This window comes from Rhea pennata, chromosome 5, assembly GCF_028389875.1.
Source record: "Rhea pennata isolate bPtePen1 chromosome 5, bPtePen1.pri, whole genome shotgun sequence".
Lineage (NCBI taxonomy): Eukaryota > Metazoa > Chordata > Aves > Rheiformes > Rheidae > Rhea > Rhea pennata.
Genome location: NC_084667.1, coordinates 30,755,498 through 30,783,392, shown reverse-complemented (window position 1 = coordinate 30,783,392; position 27,895 = coordinate 30,755,498). Strand labels below are relative to the sequence as shown.

At 37.5% G+C, this 27,895-nt stretch overlaps 2 protein-coding genes across 6 annotated transcripts in view; one reads left to right on the top strand and one right to left on the bottom strand.

Moving 5' to 3' along the window:
• Positions 1-12,096, bottom strand: part of HIPK3 (homeodomain interacting protein kinase 3) — a 114,886-nt gene extending 102,790 nt beyond the window's left edge. The window contains exons 1-2 of one of the 3 annotated variants that reach the window (XM_062576903.1): positions 12,013-12,096; positions 11,188-11,334 (exon numbers count right to left, since the gene is read on the bottom strand). The gene's annotated coding sequence lies outside the window, so the exon portion shown is untranslated. Of the gene's footprint in view, positions 1-11,187; positions 11,742-12,012 lie in introns of those variants that run through there. The other 2 variants (XM_062576902.1, XM_062576901.1) reach the window with 2 other exon arrangements.
• Positions 11,870-27,895, top strand: part of CSTF3 (cleavage stimulation factor subunit 3) — a 54,200-nt gene continuing 38,174 nt past the window's right edge. For 2 of the 3 annotated variants that reach the window (XM_062576906.1, XM_062576905.1), the window contains exons 1-3: positions 11,870-12,401; positions 22,076-22,177; positions 22,307-22,402. In XM_062576906.1, coding sequence (XP_062432890.1) covers positions 12,372-12,401; positions 22,076-22,177; positions 22,307-22,402 — 228 coding nt within the window. In that variant the 5' untranslated portion in view covers positions 11,870-12,371. Of the gene's footprint in view, positions 12,402-22,075; positions 22,403-25,966; positions 27,146-27,895 lie in introns of those variants that run through there. The other variant, XR_009958527.1, reaches the window with a different exon arrangement.

The window sequence follows — 27,895 nt, the reverse complement described above, 5'->3', positions numbered from 1 at the left end:
TTATCTTTAGATTAAATTTTAATTTAGATTAAATTAAATCTCAGAGAAGGACAAACTAAGGACAAGAAGTAAGGATCCAACAGTCAACATGATATGATAGTGATCTCAAGAGCACAAACTCGCCAGATGGTGGGTCCAAACTTTCTCTTCCCTTAGCAACAGCTATCCCTGGTCTGGCTGCTTATCTTTTTATACTATTTTTCAAATTAAATTCCAATTCTAAGAAGCATACATTCATTAGAACTAGCATTCTTTAGAGATGCATTTTGATTGTAGATTTCCAGTCCAGTTCAAGAGCACCTACAGTATGAAAGTTAAGCAGTTAGTGCACTCAGTTCTTTCCTTACAGAGTCATGTTTTAACATGTTGAAATCAGATTTACCTTTGAGTTATGATTTTTTTTTTTATTTATGCAATTAGCTAAAGAGCAGGCAAAGAGGAGCTATTACTCTTTCTTACAATAACCATCTTGTGGAGTTGAGATTCTTCCTTTATTTCAAAGGCTTGATACTAGCTTTAGCCCATGGCAGGTTTCATTCTTGAACATATTGATGCTGCATTCTGTTATTTCAGACAATTCTTTCAGTATATGTTTCTTTTTAATACAAACGAACTGCATTAACACTTACAGAGAGAACTACTCAGCAGGCCAACGGACGAGACTGTTCTTTCACTCCCAGTAAGAAATCTGGGCAAGTTTTATAAAGGCTATTCCATAGTTATTTGAAGTATTGATCAAAAAAGGATAACACAAACTTTTCTCTGAATTTTATCACTTCATAATTGCCTAAAGTACTTCCTCACCTTTTTAGTTTCAGAACAAAATGGAAAAATGCATTTATTCAAAATCTTTTGGAAATCTGAAAGTAATTGCTTTCCTTGAATCTTACATTTTCAGATAATTACTTGTGAATTCAAAACAAAAAAAAAATCCTAACGCAAAAGGTAAAATAGCTTCTCTCAAACTTGTCTCTCATTTATCTTTCTTACATTACTATAACTTCTCAATCATTTCCTGTTCACTGTCACTCAGATGTTTTACTGATACAGGTGGCCAAGTTACAAGAAAGCTCCATGAGATAGCTCTCAGATAATGTTATCACCTCAGATGTATGTAACTGATGTCCCACATTTGGTAACACTTTAGTTTATTTTCTAAAACCACGTGTCACATAACAAAAGCATGAGAAGAATGTATAAGCAGTGCTGTAAGTATCCAGAAACAACAGTGTTAGCCCAAATATCTCCTGCAGGCTGTCTGAACTAATACGTATTTTTATATTATGAAATATTTTAAATAAACTTAAAAGATAGAGTTCTACATCCAAGACTGAACTTGTCTCTTCACTCAAATACCTTATATTTGGGTTTCATATATGCTTTTTTTGAATGCTGTTACCACCACGCGCTGTATGGCCTCCTTTGTAATATGAGTTACATAGAAAATCAAAACGAAACAAATGTAGCTGGAAGAGAAACTGCAGATGCTTCATTGACTTTATACATGTGTGTAGATATACTGATAGGCATTCTAAAAAGGTGCAGACACATTTAAAATGTATTTAATCTAACCTGTTGTTTCTCTCAAGCAGTAGTACTTCTGCTTGAGTATTAGTGATGCATGCTCAAATTTTGAGCTCTCAGGGGAAGGCTAAAGTCAGCCTTAGTAGTTCTTAATCCATGGTTTTATTCTGAAGACTTTAAAAAGAGGCATAACTATGTTTTTAAAATTTATCAGGACCATAAGGGTCATTCCCCACTATATTTAAAACAGTGGGGCTCTTCCTCGTTACCTCTTGATATTAACTTACATTCTCACTGAGTTCTCACATTACTGACACGTACAGCAGTATTTTCCCCTATAAACTCATATATATTTGGAAAAGAAAAGATATGTAATGATTAGTAAATATCTTCCACACTGGTAACTTGTTTTCAGAAAGCTGGATACTCTGAGAAAAGCATGGAAAAGATCCAGAATTTACGAACGTATGAATTATCAAAGCAAACACAAAACGGAGAGTAGCAAAAGAAAGGAAGAGGAATCATTACAAAAAATAGCAGGTAATAGTAATTAAGGGGTACTACAGAAGCAAGTCACGCAGGAAAGGAGAAAACAAAAGACAAAGTGGGAAGGTAAAGATATACCTGAAAAAAAAAAAAAAAGCATATTGGGATAGATCAAATACCCAATTCATTAAGCCTTTTAACTACTCTAACAAACATAACCAGCCAAACCTGCTGTCTTTCAGCTTTTCTAAACATGACTATATCCTTTGATGAGCAAATAACTAACCTAGACGCTATTTCAGGTTCCATCCTTCAGTCTATCACACGTGCATGTTACCATCATTTAGTTTACCATGCTCCTGAATGCTCATCTTCCTCACATGCTAACCATGAAGCAAGCTGACACATGCTTTTCAACAAAAGTAATATATCCTCCCACAACACCACACCATTGTTGATAATTTCCATGCTGCTGCCATTTCCCGGGTCTCGCTAGGTACACAGACAAATAGAGCCGTCTGATTCTATAGTCTGAGACTTACAATGCCACAGCATACTATATTGTTTCTTGCTTGCACTTGAGATGGATTAAGAAATAATTTCTCTGTTCCTCTGTGGAATCACAGGAAGATAAAGGAGGCCTCTGAGTTTCTCAGTAGTAACCTAGTTAATGTGGTGGTAGGCTGTTACATGACAGAGAAATGGATTCTGCACTTGGTGGTTACTGTGACTGAGACCTGTTGCCTTTGTAGACAGGCAACACTTCTGCTATGAGCTAGAAATGGGGATTTCAGAAGCTGTTTTAGAGTTGAACTACATGGAAGCATTGGTAGCAGCTTTATAAAATTTTGTGACACTGAACCACAGACTGAACCAGTTCTGTTCTTATGGATCAGTGATTCTTACATAGGCTACATTTCACTCAGGAATATGAGCACATACTGCAAATAGTTTGTTTTGATGGAAATATGTTTAACTAACAGCAAGTCCAGAGCTTTTTATACTCATATAGCTTTGTGATGAAGTTCTCCGGTACTCCGAGCATCCATATAATAGCCCAAAGGCATGTTTCTACCATTTTGTGAAAACAATTATCCCTAAATTGTTTCAGATCTGCTGGCAATATGTTTGGAACTAGGAAAGCTACGATTGCGAAAATAGACACCGGGATTTACAAGGTAATTAATGTTGAGCATATTCCCTACATTCCAGCATTTGAGTGGCTGTAATTCACAAACTGTGCTGGAATACATATATCCTCCTACACTCATCATTTCTAACAAATTATGTAATTAAAAGTAAAGTTGCAGGACCTGCACACTTCAAGCCAAATTTGCACTGAGATTCTGTTTTTCCATGTAGTGAAATGGATATATACTTCTGATGCATACCAACCATTCCCTTATCTTTGAAGCAACAGAGCCAGAAAGACTGAAAGGACTGCAAGAAGAGTAGAAAGACTAAGTGACAAGAAATAAAGGTAGATCGCTCCCAGTCAGGTAGACAAACAAATATAATAAAAATCCATGGGGCACACTTACTTGCATCAAATCACTGCAGGAACATTCTGTTCTGTGTAATTTTAGCTGCATGTGTGAGTGTATATACATATATACACAAGCACAATTCATTGTACTAACTTTAGAGTAACAAAAAATGACAAGAACTGCTTCATGGTCTGCTCTGTAGTTTGAGTAGGTGAGTTACCCTCAACTTTGATGTTTGTAACTGCCTCACTGTACAGCAACACCAGCTTACAAACTATGTGAGAATGTATACCATAATCAAGAAGGAAAGTAGATTAAGTTATCAAATGAAGGAAGTGCAAAGAAAAGACTATCCCCTTTCTATGCCATCCTTTTTGCCCAGACATTAATATTCTGCTGGAAAGTTAGTGCTTGGAACAAGAGTCAATATATAAGCCTGCCTTCTGTAGGACTTTACCTCTTTTTTCCTTTCAATATGCTATCAGCATGAGATGACTTCTCCAGAGTAAACACTTGTCCATTTACTACTAAAAAGTGCCAAAAATAACACAAGGTGAGGAAAAAAAAAAAAGTGGCACAAGTGTGTCACGAAACAAATTGTAATGCAAGATCTGTTTTAAATATAATCAATACCTAATGAGAGCTGCCTAGTAGAGGCAAGATTTTGCAGTTTGCTGATCTGAAGCACATTTTTTTCTTACATTTATGCTGAGACATTTCCTTTAACTAAGGTTTCAGAGTATGCTGTTATGCTATTTTAGAAAGAAATGAAAAAACAAAGCAAGTTCTACCTCAGAATGCAGTAGTTGAGCTGAAGCATCTTGACTGAGATTCAGAAGCAGTAACTTAGTCGCTAGCTGAAACCATAGCTAAGAAGAGAATTTAGAAGTACCTCCTTACCTTTGTGTCCTTATTAATATTACTAAAAGATGGTGTACATCTAACACTTGAAATCACTCTTTTTACTAGAGGACACAGCTCTGTCAATAAGAAGCCCAAGTTTTTATAAAAAAGGGCCCTGGCACTGTTCGTTAACATCAAGTGCATATTTAACTATCTACTTGTTCAATCTAATCACCATGGTGCCCAAATGCTTTATAGATACACATGAAAACACGATCCTTAATTCAAAGGGCATGCAATTCGCCAAGGTAAATTTATACAGGGATGAACTCCAAGGGGACTGTTATTCCAACTGCAGCATGTAGGCCTAAATTTGGACTAGATAACATCAGTTGGTGGGGGGGGGGGGGGCTGCACAGGAATGATAAACAGTTATTTCTTCAAAATAAACTTTGATAAGCATGAACTCTGACAATCATGGAGCAGAGACAGAATTGCAGCTTCAAGTGAGACCCAAAGAGAGTAGCAGCAATAGGTTTTTAAGCTGAATTGAGGCAAGGAATATTTTGTGGATCAAGTGGTCCTGCCTAACACGAAAGTGAAGGGCAGGAGTGATTGTTCCTCTAGCACCAGGAGAGTACTGCCCTTTCTAAGATTTATAAGTCAAGTCTGCCTAAAATAAGGAGGTTAAGACAACCCAGGTTCTTTCACACTGCTTCTAGGCTTCTTAGAGTTTGTGATGTATTTGGTGCACAAAATCAAGTTTTGTTTTGTAACAGAAGGAAACTAACTTGCCAGAAAGAAAGACTGATTGATTGATTCTTATGTAAACCCTTGCTTCCTGGAGCTAAGCTTTCAAGCAAAACATCAAATACTATAGTTGCATAGCAACCTCCCCACTCCCATTACAGGTAGGTTGGTTCACCAGTTCCACCTTTCCTGTTTCTCTAGACTGCACAAACATAGCACTTCGACACATAGGATTTACGTCTGCAGGATGAACTTCCTCCTTTAGAGAAAAATTTAAGAAAGTAAATCTTGGAGAGTATTTAAGAAAACAAGAGTGCTACCCAAAACAGCCTGAGGTAGACACTTGTGATGTTTTTTGTTTATATATTCCAACACATTATGAAAATGAATAGTATCTAATGTCCTAAAACCTTAATTTTCTGTCCTTGTTATATGATGATTCAATCATTCCGCTACATAGAACGCATGAAAGTACAAGCACTATGTTTAGACAGTGAATTTTTATTTATAATCACAAAGACTTACTGAAACTCTCCAATATTGCTTCTGATAATCAGTTAACGAAATTTCTTATTACTGATCCTGAGAAATAAGGGCATCAACATTAAGCTTTTGCTTGTGTATTTACAACTAGAATAAGCATGTACTGGAAAAGAATTGAGGCTGAACATTGGTATGCAAAAACGTGCAACACCAATTACAAATATGCTCTGCCCCACCTCACTTCATTTTTCTTTTCATTTGTTTGATGACTGCTATGCTAAATAATGGCACCTTCCCATTGATTTCCATTCTTCCTTTGATGCCATATTTTTCTTCCACATCCTTCTGTCTTCCACTCTTATTATTACTCTGAGTATATCTTTAAAATCAGGATGGGCATGATTTTTTCTAAAATAAGGCAAGGTTGAAATACTTTAAAAAGCAATTCATTTTTGCAAGCTTTGACTCACAGAAGGATTCATAGAAAGCTGCTTCTGATGTCAAACAGTAATGTGGCAGGAAGAAGTTCTGTAATCTAGACATAAAACAATTCAAAGTTACTGCCATAGCATTTTCTCTGCTGGGCTGTTGCCAGGTACATGCTGCTTGTGCCCTCGCTCCAATTCCATAGAAGCAAAGCAGTGTTTGTCTGCCACCTCCCGGGTGAGTTACAATGCTGGGAAGACAAAGCAGACAAGATCTGACAGCAACAAGATGTAGATAAAGATCTGGCCACAGTAATGGTCATTAAACATATTTTAAGTACTTCATAAGTATTAGGTTACAAAGTAAAACACTCAAAAATTTGAAAACACTAGAATTATAGTGAACTATGCCACTGTATTTGTACATATTGTTTAACCTTTATCTCTCTAGCTGCAATGCATTTATGCTTTCCTTTGGAAAGCCAAATAGCATTATCCAATGTTTCTTTTTATCTTCAGCCCACAAATTGAGTTTTCCTAGATGTTTATATTTTTCTGCCTGGAAATTTTGTCCAGGCAGAATCAGAGGCTGCTGGTCTCTCTCTCTCTCTGATATTCAGACACTTGGAGACACTTTTACCAGCCAGCTGGTAGGCATCCAGGAATGCCAAAGAAATGGCTGCTGGACATGCGAGACCTGCTGTGCATGTACTGGAGAACTGATCTTTGTACATACTATACACTTGATGCATTCAGGACATGTTGGACTTACTGCATACATACTATAAATGGTACATCCACATATATCTGTCCAGAAATCTTATTTAAAAACAAATAACTGTAACCCTGCCTCTGAGGATATCTAGCTGTTGGCTTAAACAATTTTCTACACTACTTTCACTGTTTCATCATTATAATACGGTTTTAAACAGAAACTGATCCAGCTTTAGATGGCAGTTCATTGTGGTAAATTTTCCAAAGAATTCTCAAGACAATATACATAACAGTTGACAAATATTAATAGTCATACAAAGTAGCAAGTGGTGTTACAGAAAGAAAAGAACAACTACTTATGCTGGAAAACAACATTAGAGTAAATCAGAATAAGACTTTGGAAAAGGTGGTTCAATCTAAATGTGGATTATATATACATTTTCTTGGAAAGCTGATTCACAACTGAAAAATATAATCTAGGCAACACTGTGTTAAATACCTTAAAACGATAGCAAGTCCAGGCCAATGAATTTGTATTAAAGATGCTAGAATTCAATCAATTTTAACACCTTATTACATTACTAAAATACATTATTAAAAATATGCAGTCTGCTACTATTTTGTACTGTTCACCTTAATTATTCACTAATCCGTTCACTTTTGTTTTCCGTTTATATATAAAAATTCTAAATTGGTTTCCTCCCCTACATAAATTCCTTCAAAACTGGCAAATTACTCTGCTCTGAAAAAAAAAGAAACTTTCTCTTACTGCATTACACCCACATCATTTAGCACTGCATGTCATGGATTCTCCTCTTTTTAATTTCATAAAAGAACACTATGATCATGAAGTCTGATTAACTGGGCAATGCAGGACACAGAACTTCATCCATTGCTAATGCTGATATAACTAACCAGAGGTTTCTGCAGCTGTAATCTAAACACCTTTCCTGACATGTGAACCTCACTGTGCACATCCCATGCTGCAAACCTCTACCTGGATAACAATCACCAGCACCTCAGTTATTGGTATCTGGAATAACACACACACGGCATATGCCCACTATGACCTTGCACCCAGCTATTCCTGTGCAGATTGCCTAGAGTAGTTAAATGGGAAGGATGATAATGGGCATGAGTTGGAAAGATGACAGAACCAGAATGAAATAAGATGTTTCCTTCCCAAATGCCAACGATAAGAGACCACTACTGTATCTGGCAAGATAGAAGCAGCAACAGATCCAACTCCTAGGCTGAATGATTTTGACGTATTAAGGGTTCCCATAGTCTGAACCCTGACAGTGCATATCAGTCTGATCAAGTCTCACGCACTGAGCATTCACGCCACTAATTCAGTCTCCCATCACAGCACCTGCCTCTCACGTACGTAGCACAAAGGAAGTACCATGGTCCCCTGTATGGTGCACTGCACCTCACATAGGAGTCACAGACTGAGAAAAAGCGCTCAGAAAGGAACCATTTGAGAACATTACTCTAACAGATCTGATGCCATGGCTCCTACCAGTCACATATCCATGCAAATGGAGTTTCATACCCTGCCATTCCTGTCAGCTGAAATCCTATCCTCACAGGATATATTTTCAGATGAGTCCTATTGCCTTCTTCTGCTCACTGCCAAGATCCCTATTGCTGCTTCCTCCACTCTTCATTGCAAACTCCAATAGTGGCAGTACAGAGACCAAAAAAAAAAAAAAAAAAAAAAAAGGAAAGAAAATCACCCACACACTTATCAAAGCTTATTAGCTACCTTCCTCAACTTTACACTTGATGCAACCAATTAGTGGGGCACACCTCACTTTAAACCAGCAGATGTCAAACAGGGAGGGAAATCAGTTTGGCCAAAACATGAGTTTCATTCTTAACTATGGCCTATAGGAACATAAATTTAGACTACCTTCCTTCTTTAGTTCATAGAATTCCAAGATGTTGTCAATTTAAAAAACACAAAAGGATACATTATGAGCTCTATTCTGCTGTGCTCTACACTCAAGCACAGCAGAACTAACAATTGAGCTAATGATCAACCCATCATCACTCTCAATGATAGCAAAATGAGGTCTCTCTATTTTCAGATCAATGCATCTTCACCCTATCTATGCTGAAACCTTTCCCAGAGGAGGGCTAACACCAGCCCACATCCTCCAACAATATTATGACAGAGAATCCTCAGGGCTCTCTGCAATCAAGCAGCTTGATATTCAGCATTAATACACAGAAATTAATGGGGAAATTCAAAACTAAGCACTGTTAAAGCTCTCTAGGTTTGAGCAGATACAGTAGACCTGTAAGTGAATCATGCTAAATAAATAAATAAATAAACAAACCTGAACAATATATTTAATGGTTACAGAGTTACACTGAAAGGGTTGCACAAAACCTGGGATTTCATAACTAGCAATAAATAATAATCTGCTGCAGCTGCTAAAATCACTTAGAAGACTTGCACATCAGCTCTATTTGATAATCATCAACTGAGCTCTGTGAAAGCAGCCTCCTTTCAAATTTGCTCCACTTTTTAGTTTGCCAAGGTCTTGGCCTAGCAGCCTGCAATGCTCAATGTCTATTTGTTTTAAGATGACTTTTTTTCTAGTTGTTTTTTGATCAGCATGTAATTTGTGTCTTTTTTTTTCCTAGCAAAAACATTTAAGCAACACTGAACTACGATACTTATAGAAGGGGTCTTCAATTTGTGCTCAATTTCATATTTGTTTTCAATTCCTGATGCATAACTTCTGCATCAATCACTTACTGAGCACTATAAGCTGCAATAATTTGCTTCTTAATTTACAGCTTACCATTAAGTTTCATGTCAATTATTGAACTAAGCATGAATCATTACATTATAATCCATATTAGCAATGTCCTGTTGCTTTGATATCATGAGCTACTTGATAATTAGAATACAACCTTCCCAAGCAGGTGGACCTGTAATACTGCCCTCACTGCTCCAGTTAAACCAGACTAGAAGACTTGAGCTAGTCCAGGTGAGACAGCAGCTTCAGAAAGAGCAGAAGCAACAGTTGTATTCTAAATAACATTTGAGTGATGCAGAAGGAATTAGCAACTAAAGTGTTGCTGTAAGCCTAGCTGCTACATCCGCATTATTTTCTCTCATACCATTGCTAAGAAAGCTCCAAATCAGCCTATCAAATGGGTCAGCTAAATCAAAGTAAATGTTATAAACTGCAACTACAGACTTGGGAGTGAGGAAAGAATTTAAGTTACAATGAGGCAAAATTTGAATTAAGCTAAGAAAACTGTATATAAACTTGAATACAAGACAAAAACTGTTTCAAGTTACTTCGAAACAGAATCTATGATTTTTAGGGTTTTTTGTATGATTTTTAGGTTTTGTAAAATACTACCAAAACATAGAATATCTTCATGATCACAATTCTGAAAAAAAATCACACTTAATTGCAAAATAGGACAACCCTTAAGGCTGAAATAATAAGGCACAACATAACAATAGTAATTTAAAACTTAAGTTTCTCTCTGTAACTTAGTGCTCCTTTTAATTTTCTTAGAGCAATACAGTAGAGAGAGAAAATCATGTATAAAAGCTGTAGTTGATGCAAATTACTCTAGCAATACTAACATAAAGGAAGCAGGCATTACTGTATTTACAGCAGCTGGGGTTTTGCCAGGTCTACTCTGTGCATGGAATTACAGAAATTGAGAGCAAGAGCAGTTTAAGAGATAGCATGTTATTTATTTTGAGAGGTGAGGGAGATTATAGGAGATAAGGAACAAAAGCCTAAATGACATTAGGCATCATTCGTTTTGCTCTTTACTAACTTGTTTGCTTAACAGAATAAGATGTCACTGGTATTACCATCACTTGAAAACACCTTTATCATTCTAAGAAACTGAACAAGAAAGTCCCAAAGAAGAAACTAAAAGCAAAACAGAAACACATTTGAACAAGAATAAAAAAAAAATAGTTCAAAAACTTACCAAGACCACTAAGATAACTAATAGCCCAGATATATAGAATAAAATTGTAGTTATATATCAAGTATTTTCAAAATAAATTTGTTGTGAAGAAAAAATTAATAAACCATAAAAACAAATTACTCTCTATCATAAAATCATCATCTTCTAAGAAATTCAAGATGAGGACAGCTTGCCTACCAAGACTGATGGTCAGGTATATTTGTATTTCACTTCTGAAGAATGATTAAACCAGAATCATTCAAGAATGCTGGTAAGAAAAATAATGTTACAGATTGGTTAAATAAGTGTTTACTCTCTGTTCATTTTTTTGTCAAACTTAAAAAAGAAAAGAAGAAATTATCATGTTCTTTTTATGTTCTTTTCCATACACCACTGTAGTTTAACAAAGTGACTTCTGGAAGATAAAGTTGAAAGGAACCCCAAAAGTGCTAACATCAAGTTATTTTAAGTATTTTGGCATAAATATGACTGCATTACATAATCTTACGAAGACTTACACTGTTGTTGCGAAGGCAGTCAAGAAGAGAACGTCAGCTTTCACCTTGGTATCCGCAAAGCCTCCTTCAGTGACTGTTTCATACAGCAGACTGCTTCTACGCAGTGGTTGACTCAAGGCCCTTCTCTCACAGAGAGACTGATGATTACTTTGCAAATAAAAACAGGGAGTTTGGGGGAGAGCTGTCACCTGCGTCCTTGAGCTGTTTTGAGATGACGACCTCTTAGACTGTCCTTTGAACTTGCCTCCTGGTTCAGCAAGAGCTTCTCTGGAGTGGGAGGGACGGACCTACCGCCGGCAGACATCGCTGACAGGAGCCTACAAAGGGCAGGGCGCCGGCTCGGGGCAAGGCAGCGACCGCTGCAGAGGCAACGCCATGCCAGCACAGGGGCCGCCGGCCAGTCCCTAAGGCCCCGGGGCTACAGGGCACCGGCTCCCTTCTGGCCGCTCCCTGCGGGCGTTCACGTAACCGGCGGCCCGCCAGGCGCGGGAAACTGAGCGACGCCAGCCGAGCTCCATGCTGCTCCTGCCGCCGGTGGCGCCGCCGCGGGCCCCGGCCCCGGCCCGGCGCTCTTCCGGCCGCGCCCAGCTCGCGCCGCCGCCGCCTCGCCCCGCCTCGCCCCGCCCCGCCCCAACGGCCGCCCCGCCCCGCCCCAACGGCCCGCCCCAACGGCCGCCAGAGCCCCGGGAAAGCGAGGCACCCGAGGCAGGCCCGCGCCCGGAGGCGCCGGGGAAGCAGGCCAGGCCCCGCGGCGGGAGCGGGGCAGGAACACTCCCCTCAGCTCCGCTAGGCTCCCTTTAGGCACTTCGCGCGCCGAAAACTTACTGGCCGCTTCCGCCTCGGTGCGACGTGCTGCCGTAACGCCGTGCGTAACTTCCCTCCGCTTCCTGTTGGCCTGCGCGCCGTCGCACGGCGCCCTCTCGAGCCGAGCCGAGCCGAGCCGAGCCGGCGCTTTCCCGGCTCCCCCCGCGCGGCGCCGCTCCGCCCTTCCCCCCGCCCCTGCTGAAAGCCGAACCGGAGTCGGCCGCGCGGCCATTTTGTTCCCAGCGCTGCTGGAACCGTCGGCCGCGGCCGCAACGGCTGGCGGGCCTGGGAGCCGCCCGCGGCGGCATCGCTGGCCGGTTTTTAAAAGGGTTTTTAATCCTCTTGGGGGGCTTCGCGCCTCGGCCCTGTTTTAACCCGCCATGTCTGGAGAGGGAGGCGCCGTCGACCAGGTGAGCGGGAGGCGGGTGAGGTGGGAGGCCGCTCCCCGAGGGGCCCGCGGGCCGCGGAGCTGAGCGAAGCCGGGGCCGCTGAGGCGGCGGCGCGGCAGGGGAGTGAGGAGGGCTTCGCGGCGACGGTGGCGGTGGCCGGGCCCTGCCGGGGTGGCGGGGCCCGCCGTGTGGCGCAGCGCGCGGGCCGGCCGCCGCCCGGGAGCGGGGGCGGGCTGGAGGCCGCTACCGCGCCGCGGGGCGCCCCTGGGGCGGGGGCGCGGCCCTGGGCCCTGGCCTGCCCCGTGCTCCCTGCTGGTCTCCTCCGCGGCCCGGTCAGCACAGGCACCCTTCCCCCTCCGCACACACCCATCTTGAGGAACTCGACTTCTTCCTTCAGCGAAGTATCGCTGTGACTCCCTGGGGCGATGAGGTGAAGCGCGGGGTTGCTCCCAGCCTTCCCTCTCAGTAAAATCGGGGAAGCCCCTTAAACTTTTTGCATTTCTGGTAAGCAAACTTTAATTCAAGTCAGGGTGAATAATAGGCAGTCTAATAAGCTTCACTTTCCCCCATCTCATTTTCTGGTAGTTATTGGTTGTGCACATCCTAGAAGAGAATTCAGATTTGCGCAGGCTGTTTGCTTAAGTATGTTTGCGATGTTTTGCAAAGTGAGCGTTTATTGAACGACGCATTGAGCGTATCAGGCTTTTTGCCTCCTTAATGATACTTTTTTTTCCCCTCTAGAGTAACACAATACTAAAACATCTTCAAGTTGGAAACAGTAGCAATTCAAAAACATACCTATTTAATAAAGAATCTTTTGTGGTACAGTATTCTTACTGTTGGGGGGAATAACTCCTGTTTTAGTTGGGTTTGGCTCATTTTTTTAAATACATACAAAAAATTGTGTTTATTGTGATGTCTTACTTTCTAGACAGATGCAGTCTGAGTATTTTGTCATCTCTTTAAATCTGGTGTTATAGTGAAATAAGTTTTCCACTTTGGGACAGAACTTCTGTAACAAATCTTTAGGGTAGTTAGGGCTATGCTTAAACTCTGAATTAATTTGGGGGAATAGGGATGAAAGTTCCAGACTTAGTGGAGGAGTAGTTAATACCAGTATTGCATGCCTTAGTGGCCTATATAGCCTACAAAAGTGCCTGAAGCCAGTGACTAATGTTCTCTTTTTTAGAAGCTTTTTTTAATGGAATTTAAATCTATCTTCAAAACAGGTTAGGCTTCCATATCTGTGGGCCTGTGCCTTGAAAGGGTGGTATGTAAATTCCTCATAAGATCACCAGTTCTTGGGGGTAGGGAAGAGGAGTGTGCGATTTTTAAATTTTCCTGTTTCTGTCTACTTAATGAAAGAGAACATCCTTGAATTACCCACATAGATGCATAAAATCAGGTTAGTAACTAGACTTTTGCAGTATATTAAAGCAAGAGATTCTTAGGATGAGGTACATCATTCTGAAGGTTAAGGGCTGCAAAGCAGTAAGAGTATGCTTCAATAAAGTGTTAATAATCTTGATGTGTAATATGTTTCATGCTTAAGCTACCCACTCCAATATATTTTGGAAAGTTACATTGGCATTTAATTACATACATTTGTTCACAGTTCATTTCTGTAACTTGTATACATTACTGCTAAAGAAGAAGCAAATATTGTTAAGTAAGGTTTATTTTCTTCTTTTGCAGAGAAAGAATGAATATACAAAAGGTTTAATTACTTTATGCTAAAGTAAAAGCTATTTTAAACAGTACAGGTAGCTTTAATATTATTGCTATATGTCTCAGAGGCTTTTAGAATTCAAAAAAATGCAAATTGCTTTTTGCAGCTGTAGAAAACATGTAACAACATAAAGCTTGATTTTTTTTTTTTGATTCATGTTAAGGTTGATTCTTTACCTGGTTTTACTTGCAGTTTTTACATTGGGTGCACTTTAAGTCAAAAAAGGAACCTACTATAGATTTAGTTAAATGTATCTTTTTTTTCTACTTCTTTATTCTCTACTCCTGCACATGTCTGTTTTTGTTTCTATCTTTTTTCATCTGTGTTTCTTCCCTATTTTCCTCTACTTTCCTAGGAGAGTTGTGGTTCTTATGCCTAAGTTAAATTAGGTCATGGTTTGACAAGTGTCTTTGGCAACAGTAACATCAAGATTTCTCCAGCCTAGCTTATCACTTACTAGTTGTGTAGTAGGGCAAAACTTATCTTAAGCCAGTGTTACTGGTTGTCTAGCTATGGTCTTGTAGAGCTTGGTAGACTCATTCCCCTTTCTTTCTTGAAGAACAACAAAACATTGTGTTTGAGGCCAGTTGTCTTGCTCCCTTGCCTGTGTTGTAGCTACTGTATAGTATAACTTTTATCTGAAGGGCTCTTCAACTTATATGTCGATTCTTAAAGGTTTCTTCCTATAGGAAACTGAAAATAGAAGTTAGATTGCATTTGAATTTACTGTTTGGCTTTCCTCTGCTGCATATGTAACCAGCTTTTGAGTTCTGGAGTGTAGCTTTTACTGTCAGTCACATACTTAGATCAGTATGAGGGGGTGACTATACAGTTAATTTTTGACTGTGCTGTGTGGTAGTTCTGTATTATTTGTGGTAGTCTGTATTTGAAAAAAACAAAGCTCTGGTAACAGTCACTAAAAATGTACATACGGTGTATGATGCAGATGTTAACAGTTATTGTTTGTCAAAGATTTTTAGCTTTGACTCAGTGCCAGCCATTCAGGGGTGTTTGCATCTTGCTTCCCAGGTCTTGGGGTTTGGAGGGGATGTATGAAAGCAGCCAGGTGAATAATGGATTGCCATGCTGTCTCCTGCAAGCACAAAGTTTCAGTAGTGCAGGAGGAGAGAAGAGGGGAGTAGGGAGTTGGATGAGTAAGAGGATGGAAGTTCGGAGCCTTGCAGAGTTGTTTAAATGTGGCTTCACTGCCTTTTTGTTTAGGCTGAGCTTACCTTCAAGCTTTAGGGGATATTAGCATGTCATAGAACAGGAGCTTAAACTACTTAGTGGAGTTTGTCTCCTTGCATGATGCTCACAGCTTTGAGGGCAGATGAGAATTGTGATGCAGGCACCAGGATTGCAGGGAGTCTTCTAGAGTCAGAATACTTTCAATTCTAGCTTAGTTTTAACTGTATTGGACCCAAACTAAATTCTGCAGAGCCAGTTGAAAGATGTCAAATCTTAAATCTGTTAGGCTTCTGCCAGCCTCCTAGGAAGATTTGTATAATATTTAACCAACCTGAATTTCAAGGGTAGATTTTTAGAATACTGAATACTTAACATTGTCTATATCACGGAAATCCACATTTGTAGATTGAAAAACTGCATTTGCCCCTGTTTGCTAGAAAATTATCTTCATGGTTTTTCCATGAAGAACTCTTCCTAATCTCATCACATGTCAGAGTTAAAAAGAGTAGGCCCTTGCACCTACAAATTTCTTTACTTTTTTTTCTAGCCATGACTGTACACATCTAGCTTATTTGGGTCTGTGGTTGTTGCTTCGTATCCCTTACTCTAACAAGAACTAAATTCAACATCCTCTGCCTGTCCTGACAGAACCACCATTCTTATCCATTTAATAAATAAATGGTTGCTTGACACCTAGTTTTATCTGAAGACTTGATACTACATCTGCTTACGCCACACTAAGTTACTTCTAATCTGTTAAGGTGACTTGAACATACATTTCAAGCTTCCTGTAACTATTTCTAAGATATACTCACAGTCCGTGGCACAAATTCCTTTACCTGCATAAACCTCCTCCAAGCCTAGGGTGTGAAAAGAGACATCCATACTGTTACCCCTAAGTAGAGAAAAGACCTTTAAAGAAGTCTTTTGCTGGCATTTTCTGTCTTTGTATGCCCCTCAGTCATACCTTTGGTCTGTTTGGTATAGTGCATCCTACAGGTTTGTGCATTTGCCACTGGGCTTCAAATGCAGTTATCTAAAACTTAACATTCTAAAAGTAGGTGTAATTGTTAGTGCATGCAATGCCAAAAGCAAAACTTTTTTTTTTGTAATATCATGGATTAAATATCTTAGGAAGAGAGATTTGAAAAACTCATGAGAGAATATTATTTTAATTGGTATATAAAGTATTACTGGATTTACTGACACAGTTTACATTTACTATAGGAACTGGTTGTAAACAGAAGGAAAACAAAGATTGGTGAAATAAACCTGTTTTACTTGATAATGCAGATTTTTTTTTCTTTTTTTTAACAATTGTAACCATGCTGTGCATTTTAGTTGCATTTACAGAGTCAATAATTTCAGATTATATTGAGAAGAAATTAGTAGAAAGTGTCCATCTAAATGCTGGTGTTTGGGAAATAGTCTCATGAGGAATGAATAGTAATCTAATCTTAATTCAAAACTGATTTGTTCAGAGATCTAAAATAGATCAAATAACATTAGTGGGGGGGTGGAGTGACTTGTAAAACACCTTTTTCTTATTTTATTAGTACACTGGGTTATATTTTTTAATTGTCATACAGCCTTAAAGGACAAAGATACTTTCAAGATTGTGTGCACAGCTGAATTTGCTTTGTGGTAAAGCAGGAGGCGAGGCATTAGAAACAGATTTAAGACTACATTGAACGTATTTTCCATTTAGTTTTCAGTGATGTTTGTTGAATTAAGAAAAGACATTTTAGTTTCTCTGGATAAACAAGGTATTTTATCCAGAGAATGTGGAATATGGTATGGTTCTAAACTCTCCACCTGGGTATTTATTCTGGTTTGAGTGGCTTTTTCTGTTAAAGCAAGAGAAATATATTTGTTAGTAAGCATCTTGCTTTGTTTCCCCGTAGAAACAGTCATTGATACAGGGAAAAGAAAGTGTAAGGGTTGATACAGTGTAGCTATAGTGTGCTATAGTAAGAAACCTGTAGCTGAAGATAGGAATTAAAAACCTGTTCTGTGTACATAAAGCCATAATTAAACTCGCAAAAAAGGCTTTGATTAGGCAAAACTGTAGACTAACATAACTGAATACTTGTTAAAATGCTTTTTGTATTGGATATATTATTCAGTAATATTGTTAAGATGCTTATTATATTGAAGTTATTTTCACTGGCTGTGTTATAGCCCAGACTGTGCTAAATTGTACCATAGCCAGCTGAACCTGCAAATGATTGTTTCCATTTTAATGGACACAAAACTCCTTTTAGACATTGAACCAATATGACAGAACTAGACATTAGAATTCCTGACTCTTTTCATGTGCTACAACCTGTTAGTCTTGTCTATAGGAATTCGCATTTCATAGTGGTAGTTTTTCATGGCATCTTAAACTGGCGGCTTGACAATTAGAATAGCTGTTTGAATAATTTTTTTCCACTGTAGCAGATCCTTCTGTGGAAACAAGAGGATGCTGTAAACAAATACCAAGTGGTGTGAGCAGTTGGGAGGGGTGTTAGGCTAGGTGATTTTTAACATCCTTTGGAAACATTACGGTTTATTCTCAAAAGCCTGGGGAAACTGTTAACTGGTTTTCTTAGCTGCACGGTATGAAACAGTTTTCCTTCCATTAAGATGATTTATAAAAGAATTTGTAATAAAGATCAGCACTGAATTAAAAATTCTGTTTCTTATGTTCTTCTTCCCTTTGACATCTTTTGTGAATTCAGATTTGGGTTTCGTATGGCTAATGTAATTTTCAAAAAGGATGACCTAGACTTCTGATCAGATAATTTCTTTTGATTTTTTTTCAGATTTTGAAAACCATGGTCATAGAGATCATTTTGCAATTTCAGTATGTGCCAAACTAAAATTCTCTTGCCTTTCCTTTTCTGTAAATAAAAAAAGGGAAGCTGTGGATCAGGCTAGATATTAATAATACAGATACTTATGAGTATGAACTTTAAGTACTTAAACGATTCCGTGACCTTCAGAGAGATTGTTGTGGAATAGGAGCCTGATTACGTGGGAAATATACTGCACGCAGAATTGACAAAAGCGGAGAAAAAATTACTTTTCCAGCGTGTTTGCAACAACTCTTTGCAACGTTTTTTCAGACATTAAATAAAAGTTAAAAGTCCAGTAATTACTTTTTGTTTAATGTGACGTAGTTTTACGGTTTCTTGGGACTGATGCAATCCTGTGAGTCTCCCTCTCTTTTTTTTGCATTGGACCTGATCCTGAGATCAGGAGCTAAACTGTTAGAAAGTTAATCACTTCAATAGGTTTTGTTTTTCTGATGGTTTAACTCTCTTGAACCGGTATGTTACAGAATGAGATCAACTCAAGCATGTGTCCCTCTACCAAATCAAGGACCTGAAAATGTTTGTCTAGGTGCAGGATGATGCGAGTGACTTAAGACCACTGTGGAATAGCACCTTAACAATTCAGTATCTTCATCCTGTTGGATATCAACTGTCGTGTGAGAAGAATAATTAAAAATGTATAATCAAAAGCCATCAAACCCTCAAACTAAACCCAGCAAATCTAAATACAGAGTTCAGTTAACATGAGTTTTCAAAACTGATCAGATGTTGCTGGCTGTAGCTGAGTTAGATTAAAAGTGGAAACTTCCTGCTCCCTTTCACTCCATTGTTACAGTAGATATTAGTCCTCACAAATTTGAACGTATAACTGAATGCATGTTTATTCGCAGACTTGATTCTGGCAAAATGGCCCAGACAGGGAAGCATGTGTGTTGATCTCTCCAATGTGTTAGGAGTGGTCATTGATGAGGATGCAAGGTAATAAGACCTTGTTTTGGTGCAAATGTGGCTAGAACAGCAGTTTACCCAAAGTGCAATTTGCCTCCATACTAGAATGGATGGCTTTCATGATTTCCCTCTTCACCCCCAGCAGTGGGGGCACGTGGGAAGTGCTCACTGGCCTTAAGAACTTGGGCGTTCTCCTACATGTGACATTTGATGCAAGCAGTACAGAACTGAGCAGCTTAACCTTAACCCTGACCATACCGTAATTGTTGGTTCTATAGAGCTCCTGTAAATTTTTGTCTTATATAACTGTATGGAGATCTTCATTTGCTGCTGCTGCTAAGTGAATATTTGCTATTACAGCAAATCATAGGTTTTTTAATTTTTTTTTCAAGTACAAGAATGAAGGTTTTCTTATGCTGCTTACATAAATTAGGAGTCCTATATCAACCTTTCAAACTTTAATGTAGAATTGTTGGGATTATGTATCTTGTCAGCAGATACTTCTGCACTGGCTTGATTTCTTTCAGTCCTCCTGAGGTTATTGCCCTATATTTGAATAGGTAAAATGGACTTCCTGAAAGCTTCTTAATTGCTATTGCAATGTCAGCTGAGTTTTGTGTGCCACATGAAAAGATTTGAGATAAGACAACTGCATTACTGCTGAAATAGTTGAGGGGCACTTGGATGATTCATTCTACTTTTTCCTATGTGAAAGTGACTGTTTACAGTGCAGGACCCTAATACCTGTAAATGCTTCAATTGTTTCTTTAGGGTTAGTTTTTTGATTGTGGACTACATTAATAGTACTCCAGAAATAAGCATTTCTGTTTAATGGAATGCCAAATGCTGCATGCTTGAAGATTTGAGACAAGTAGATTTCACTGAAATAGAATGTAACAAGAAACAAAGTTTACCAATAATGTGGGCAAATTTAACTTTATTGAATAAACAGCATTTCAGCTTTGGGTTACCTCTGAAGATTGCTTATGTAAATTGGGTTTTAAACTTGGGAAATTTCAGCTTCGGTGCTGTCTTTGGTAAGCTGAAATGTGTCAATGCATGTAATTTGGAAAAAAAATAATGCCAATAGGTCACTTTATACTGTTTTACATCTTAAGGGTGTTTCACTTGAACTAAAATACGCAGTATGATGAAGTCAGAATTTGAATGGACATGGGATGCAACAGCATACAGAAACTTATAATTTACTTTTTTTGAACTGACAATGCTGAGCTAACAAGTTTTAATTTATCAAATTAATTCTTAATTTGCTCGGGGCTTTTTGATACTTCTCTTCCCAATTCTTTCCTTTTTGCTTTCATTCATGCCTACTATTAGGTATCCACGTAACATCTCTGCAACATTTTTGTACATTTTTCTCCATTTTATATATAAATTACTAATTAAAAATAATGCTTAAGAGAAATGCCTGAAATTATATCTTGCTAGTAGGACTAATGCAACAAGTGGTAGTGGTTAAAGATATTCAGAAATACTGTAACTTTTTGAAATGGTCAAGTTGAATCATGATGTCTAATGTAAGCAGCTGTTATATAGTATTACATCTGCAAAGGTTAATAGGAACAAAAAAGGGAAGCAGGGGATCATCCTGAAAATGAAAAGCTGATGTTCCTAAGTAACTCAGCCTCATATCTCTGTGGTATTATAGGTGTCAAGCTGCCTTGTCTTTCGAAGTGTATGTTGGAACCTGTGATAGAGAGTATGAGTTCTGTCTCATCTGTTGCCTGCCTATTCTTCAGAGCTGTATAAGTTTATATCTAGATTTAATGCTAAGAATTTAAGTAGTTCCTTGAAATTAGCTCTTAGTAATTGGCCTTTTTTCTAGATTTCTCTGTACAATAATCACTGTTAAAGGGGTGATACAGAACAGTGTATTGTAACAGTAAATAGGTACCTAACTTCTAAAAATTTACAAGAAGCATCTAGTAGGAGTAATTTAATATTAACAGCTTATTACTATTACATCTTGTGAGGGCAGCAATCAATTTACTTGATCATGCAATTTGGGGTTGCTAACATCTGTCTGAAAATGACTCAAGTTCAGGAAGCTGGTAAATAACCTTTTTGGAGTAAAAGAACAGTCTTTCATGTTTAAAAAAAAGTCATCATATCACTTAGGATTCTAACAAGCATGTGTTTGAAGACTTGTATAAATGCAATCATCAGATCTTATTTTTTTCAGTTATTTGAGCTAATGCAGTATTAACACTAGAAAACTTTTCCTGGAGATTACAAAGTAGGATATTTCCACAAGTATTTGAAAGTACACTTAAAGACATACTGTAATAGTAGCTATTTTAACAATTTAATGTTCAATTTGGCAAAACTTTTAGTATCAAAAGTAGCTTGCAACCTCCGATCTGAATGGCTGAGTGTGAAGAAAACATTTCAGGATATTTAGTGCCAAAGCTGTGTGAAAGCAACTATGAGACTATGCTGATTGACAAATCACCAAGTTAACAACAACAACAACAACAACAACAAACTGTGCTTGGATAATGTCTGTGTTGCTGTTAGAATTGTCATTTCTTAGTTTTCTTGTTAAATCTACAACTTGTGACATACTTTCCTGCATATGCAGAATAACTCATGTAGTAAATTAGATGTATTTGAAATCTGTAATTAAAAAATAAAATCAATTTCAATTTAGTTTTTTGCTTATTAAGTGTTTCAGGTCAGAACTGTTTAAATTTTGTAGTGCAATAAATCTGGCAAACTCAGATTTGTTCTAGAATATTTTAAAAACGTTTGCTCAGTTTAGTCTAGCTTTTCACTGGGTCACCAAATATGTCAAGCTTGTTGTATTAGGGTACATTATGTTACTAGGACAACTTGCTTTACAGATAAAATTACAGTTTAATTCCAGCAAAAAAACTGAGATCTGAAATGTTACACTGTCAGAACATTGTATTTAGCTTGACTGTATTGCTGGGAATGAACTTCTCAAATTCTGCTTGTGATCCCTTATGTCTTCTCTTTGGTTTTTCTAGGCTGCTGAATATGTCCCAGAAAAAGTGAAGAAAGCCGAAAAGAAACTAGAAGAGAATCCATATGACCTTGACGCTTGGAGCATTCTCATTCGAGAGGCACAGGTTTAGTGACATAGGATTACATTTCCTTATCTATGGTCCACTCACACTATTTGGTTCTGGAGTAAAATCAGCATATTCATTTACATAAATCATAATATTGTAAATGCTGTTTTGATTTTCAATTTTTAGAATCAACCTATAGACAAAGCCCGGAAGACCTATGAACGCCTTGTTGCCCAGTTCCCCAGTTCTGGCAGATTCTGGAAACTGTACATTGAAGCAGAGGTTAATATTTTAACATTTTTTTCTTATATAACATTTAATAGGAATTTAAGTTTACATTCTCATAAAGATAAATAAGATAGGTACATAAAACCTAGGGAAAGGAGGATTTTAAATATACCTTGCCTTTATTTTGTAAAATAGGTGCAAAGGAATAATTAAAATGAATTCTAAAGTATTGGGTCTTTTATGACTTGATGATTGTTGCATTATGGAATTGCAACAACATTAAAACAGTTTCAATGGTATTGGAGTGCTTTAGCCTTTTATTTACTTGTCGTGTCAATTTATTGCCTCCTGTGTCATTTATTTAGAGCTCATTTTTTTATTCATACGTACAAACTTACTTGAATAATTTTCTATGAATGTTGGATCTTTTAATATTTTTGCTTCCTCAGGGATTTGAGTACTTCTGAATATTGTTTCCAGGGAGGGTGTGGGGTGGAAGCTGATTTCTGAAATTAAATTGCGGGTAAAATGCATGGCTTTAGCACCGCACATTAACTTTTAAAAATTCCCCTCAAATTGTGATGATTGACTATATAAAACTACTGCCATTGTTGTACCCTTTAAGTGCATTGACCCCTTTGAACAGTCTTTAATGACATGCTATGAAATGCACTGTATAAGCTGAGTATTTCTTCATTTTTTTGTAGCTGATATTGCATGCCAATACACATGCTTTATGGGCATCTTTTTAGGCGCACACTTTTCTTAAAACAGAAGTCTTTTGCATGCTAAACTGCAATAGTGAATGCCTTTGTTCCTGAGATGAGAAATGAGCTAGCTAGATTTCTTTTCCATTTTATGTGAAAATTGCTTAAGAAGCAAGCTCAGTGGCAAAACTGAATTGTATAATAATTATACTCTGTATATAAAATTATTTACTCAAATACTTTCTGGCAGTAAATTTTAAAGGTTATGAAATAAAATTGCAATCATGGGAATCTGTTTAACAAACGTGTGTTGAAGTTTGTAGTTAGTGAGGTATAATAGTGCAACTTAAATTCAATATTAAGTAATGAAATATCCTAGAATTCTCACTGTTTTGTTTCCAGTACTTTGTAGTGAGTGGTTAGTGGAATGTCAGTGATAGAACATGTCTGGAAGATTGTGAAGGGACTGATGCATCCAGCTGTGAATTTTACCTTTTGGAATCCTGCAGCTTAATCCCTCAACCTCTTGTATTCTTGCAAAGTTCTCTGTAGAATCTAGTCTGTAATTTGAGGAGTACATCAGTTATCTGATTTGTGTGGCATTTGGTGCTTATTTAGAACTCTTTCGCTAAACATGCCTCAAATCTGAGGTGAATAAGACCACCTCAGAAAGCTTATACAACATTATAGATCTTTCTGCAGGAATCACTCTTATCAGTGTAAGAAACCTCAGGTTGCTTGTCTTGAACTGTGTTCAGAGATGGCTTGGCAGACATTACCTCTCTTAACCAATGCCTTTTATCTAACTTACCTACTAGTATTTACAAACACAAACAATGGCAAGGCTTATGAATCTCTAGGATATAATTATTATGTGCTACTTCAAGGAAGGAAGATCAGCTTTATCCAGCAGGTATGGTAACTAAGTAACACAAGGTAAACTTGAGGAATGAATGAATCAGCATTGAGATCACTAGTTTTGTGTGTATATATATCTACAATTACACTTGAAATATAAATGAGCCATACAATTCTTTTACTCAGAATGAGCAAAAGATGAACTACAGAGTTCTGGCAGAGGTTACATTTAAATTTATGTTTAAAAGAAATGAAAGATATTTTTGAAAAACTTAACATCTCTTATCTTAGCAGGCAAATTTTTAAAACCACAGTTATGACTTAATTTTGTTTTTCAGTTTTTCTTTCCTGGTTCTAGTAACTTCTCTAAACTCACGTAGTTACTGTTATAACTAAAAAGCAACATACTTATCTTTGCTTTTTTCAGTGTACGTAACTCTTCATCTGTGTAAGCTGAAATAACTCTCTATTTTCCAAAATACCTCACTGAAAAAACATATTCACATGATTGGGCACTGTTGCCAGTGGTGTTTTAAGTTGCATATTGAGTGCAGACCTGCCTGAGAGTACATTCAGAATGAAATACTTTCTCAAATATTCTTTTTCACAATGTAGTTGAATATAAGTTAAGATTTACTTTTTAAAGGCTACCTTAGATATAAGCTAGAGGAGTTGTCTTGAGGCCTCTTTTATTGCAGCTTTAACATGTACAAGGAAAACATGGAAGATATTTTCCAGAACCTTTTTCCTTGGAAATCTTAGTATTCTCCTCCTGCTAGGAAATTTCTCTTGGATAGTTCAGAAGTGTAGCTCTTTCCAACTTTGAGTTGGGAAAGTAAACTTGTGGTAAATCTTTGGTTAGCATTGCCTTTGATTCACTTTCTCTGCTTTATTATTTTAAATCTGGAAATTGCTGAATCTTCAGTCATCTTTAAGCTATGCTTTTTTTTCTGAAGTCAAAAAAGCATAACAACTTTCCTCTTTAATGATACTACTTTTCTCTTTGCATCACAAAGACAAAAAGGAAAGTGAGAGAGGTTTTCTGGCAGATGTCTTTCACTACAGAATTTTGTTCTCTGAGCTACACGTTATAAGGTGAATGTTACTATGTAGATGGTGTTCTGCTGTTGGAAGAGGAGCTAGGGTGAAAATTATTATTATGACCATGAAAAAAATGTAAATTAGCCCTGTAACAACTGTCCTTTATTAAATTATTAGAAACTTGTAAATTTCCCTTTGCCTAACTTAAGAGTGTATTCTTTATAGTCATTTGCAATCTTCAGGCAAAAGTAATTTTTATAATATACATAGACAAGACCTTTTCCCTGCATATACTCTTTCATTTTGTAATATAAAACTTGAAGTGCAGATCTTAACTGTTGTTACTACCTCGTGTTTTAGGATGACAGTGTTTCTTCAACTCACTGTCTCTGCTTTCCTTTTCTTGTATGTCTTTGTTCCCTACTGAAATATAGTTTAAAACAGTGCTCAGCACTTCATCATCTAACTTATTGCCATTGATGCACAGACCACTGAAGTAACAGAATACTTTGTGTTTCCATTTTGTATGCCAAGCACTGATTTATATGTTCTGGTCTCTTTGTTACAACTGGTTTACCGGTCAGTAGAATGTGGAGATTAACTGGGCAAAGCATGCTTTGACAGTTTTCTAATGGAATTCTGTTATAAGCTTGAACTCTTCAAAACAATTTTGATTCTCCCTCTGGTTCTTACTTCTATTAACATTCAAAGGAAGCAGTTGCAAAACATGGGAACATTAGAAGTGGATGAAATGGGCCCCAGCTCGCAATGCTTTTTGGTCATGACATTTGAATGCTTAAGGCTTGTGAGAGTGTGAATTTGACAGACTGTAGACTCTTTTTCGTACATATTTTAGCAAGTAAATATAGTGAACTGGTTAGTACATTCTGCATCTACTAAAATTTAAGACCTGGTGCAGTAATGTTACTCTTGTTGCTTGGACTTTTTTTTTTCCAGTTGCTTAAAGCACATTTTTCTCTTGATACCTTTTTCCATAAAAATCTACTTCCAGCAAACTTGAATCAGTCCACTATCAGTGCCTCTTTAACAGTTTTACAAAGCAGCATGCAAGTCTCAAGGTTCCACATGTGCCATATTGTAAAATTCATAGATCACCTGATCTGGATTCTAGTCTGCTCTGCTGATTTGCTGTGCCTTCTTGGGTAAGTTATTTCACCTGTTTTTCCATTATTACAATACAGATACCTACCTACCTCACAGGGTTGTTGTGAGGCCTAATTGAGTGCTTACAGTGCTTTTAGCATCTAGCTAAAAGGTGCTGCAGAAATGTAAAAATAAATTCTAATGTAATGCATCCTATGATACCAAAGACCCAGCAGTTTCCTCCATCTCTTTGACTATTTGATTGTTCTTTTAGATGCAGAATGAGTTGGTAATGCATTTGATATACTTGAAAGAACTTTCACTTTTCCAGTTTCCTAAATATTTCAGTAGCTCTGCAACAAACATTTGAAGTTGTTACCTTTTTTACTTTTAGTTTTCCTTGAAAATCACCCAGTGGAAAACCTTTGAAGCACATTTATTAACTATGTCCATATATTTGTAGCATTTTTATCAAGGTTATTGCTGTTCCTTAGGATTTTTAGTTCCTGTCACTTTAAATGGAAGCATTAAGCTGTAGCTGTCCCAAATGTGTCAGGCCAGTTCACATCACATCTCTTTTGTTTTTGGGCTTATTTCAGTATCTCCTTGTCACTTTGAACTGTTGTTGCTGGTAGGGTTTGAGAAGTTGCCATAATTCAAGGTGTTTAATAAGCACAAGACAGTTGTTATAAATATCCCAAATCCAGAAACAATAAACATAAAATTAGTAATATGCATGTAAAGTGTTTGGCTGTTCACATGTATTTTTCATTTTGCGATTTTTTAAGTAAGACTTTTATGTAACTGCTTGTTCTAAAGAAATGAAACTAGATATAATTGTTTAGGTAACTTCTATTTAATATGAACATTTTGATTTTAGATGTCTCAATAACAAAACATGCTGTATGAGGCTTCGGGGGGAAGGCTTTTTATCACTGAGGCTTAGGGTTAATTGTTTTGCATTTCATCATATGCAATACATCAGTATACTTAATTTCATGTAATTCACACTGGTGTGGATACTAGTCAGAATGTATCATTCAACATACTTGTATATGAAAAATGTAAATAAAATCATTTAGAAAAATGATTGTTTTTGTTTAAAATGTTTGTGTTTCTTCAGAGCATTTTCTTCCCCCATTTTACTTTGATCTGGTTCTGAGTTTGGAAACAATTTGTGATTACTTATATATACCTATAAAATTCTTGTGCTTGGGGAAAAATGGGAACTGACTTCTGTCAGGATGAAGTTGGAGTGATCAGAAGTTAAAGTAAAGTAGACTTCCTGTCTGAGATTCTGTTTAGTAGTAACTTCTTAATTAAAAATAACTGTTATATACATCACTAGCCAATCCTTGCACATTTCTTAATGGAAGATGTACCTATTAAAAGATCCCTGCTGTTCTACCACTTTACTCATAGGAAACTTGCATCTTTGAGGAACTGTTGTACAGGTGTTCTGTACAAATGTCCATATTGCACACCCTTGACAACTTCAATCTGAGACTTTAATTCTTTTTGCAACTGTACTATTTATGATCTTTTCTTATCCATGTGTGGACTTGTTCCATTCCTGTTAATAAATGTTGTTCTGTCTGTGTGATTATTGTAGACTTGCACTAGAAATTAAACGGAATTTTTTTCCTGTCTTTTCTACTCAATATGTAAATACAGGCATGTATATCTTGCATAGTTGCCATGGTCCTACATGCTGTGTAATATCAGAAATAGTTATCCACACAATTGACATTTGCTTTGTAGTTTCAGATGATGTGCAATGCCCAATACTAATGGATCTTTCTAGAATCTTGATTTCTGTATTTGTTCATAAAAACTA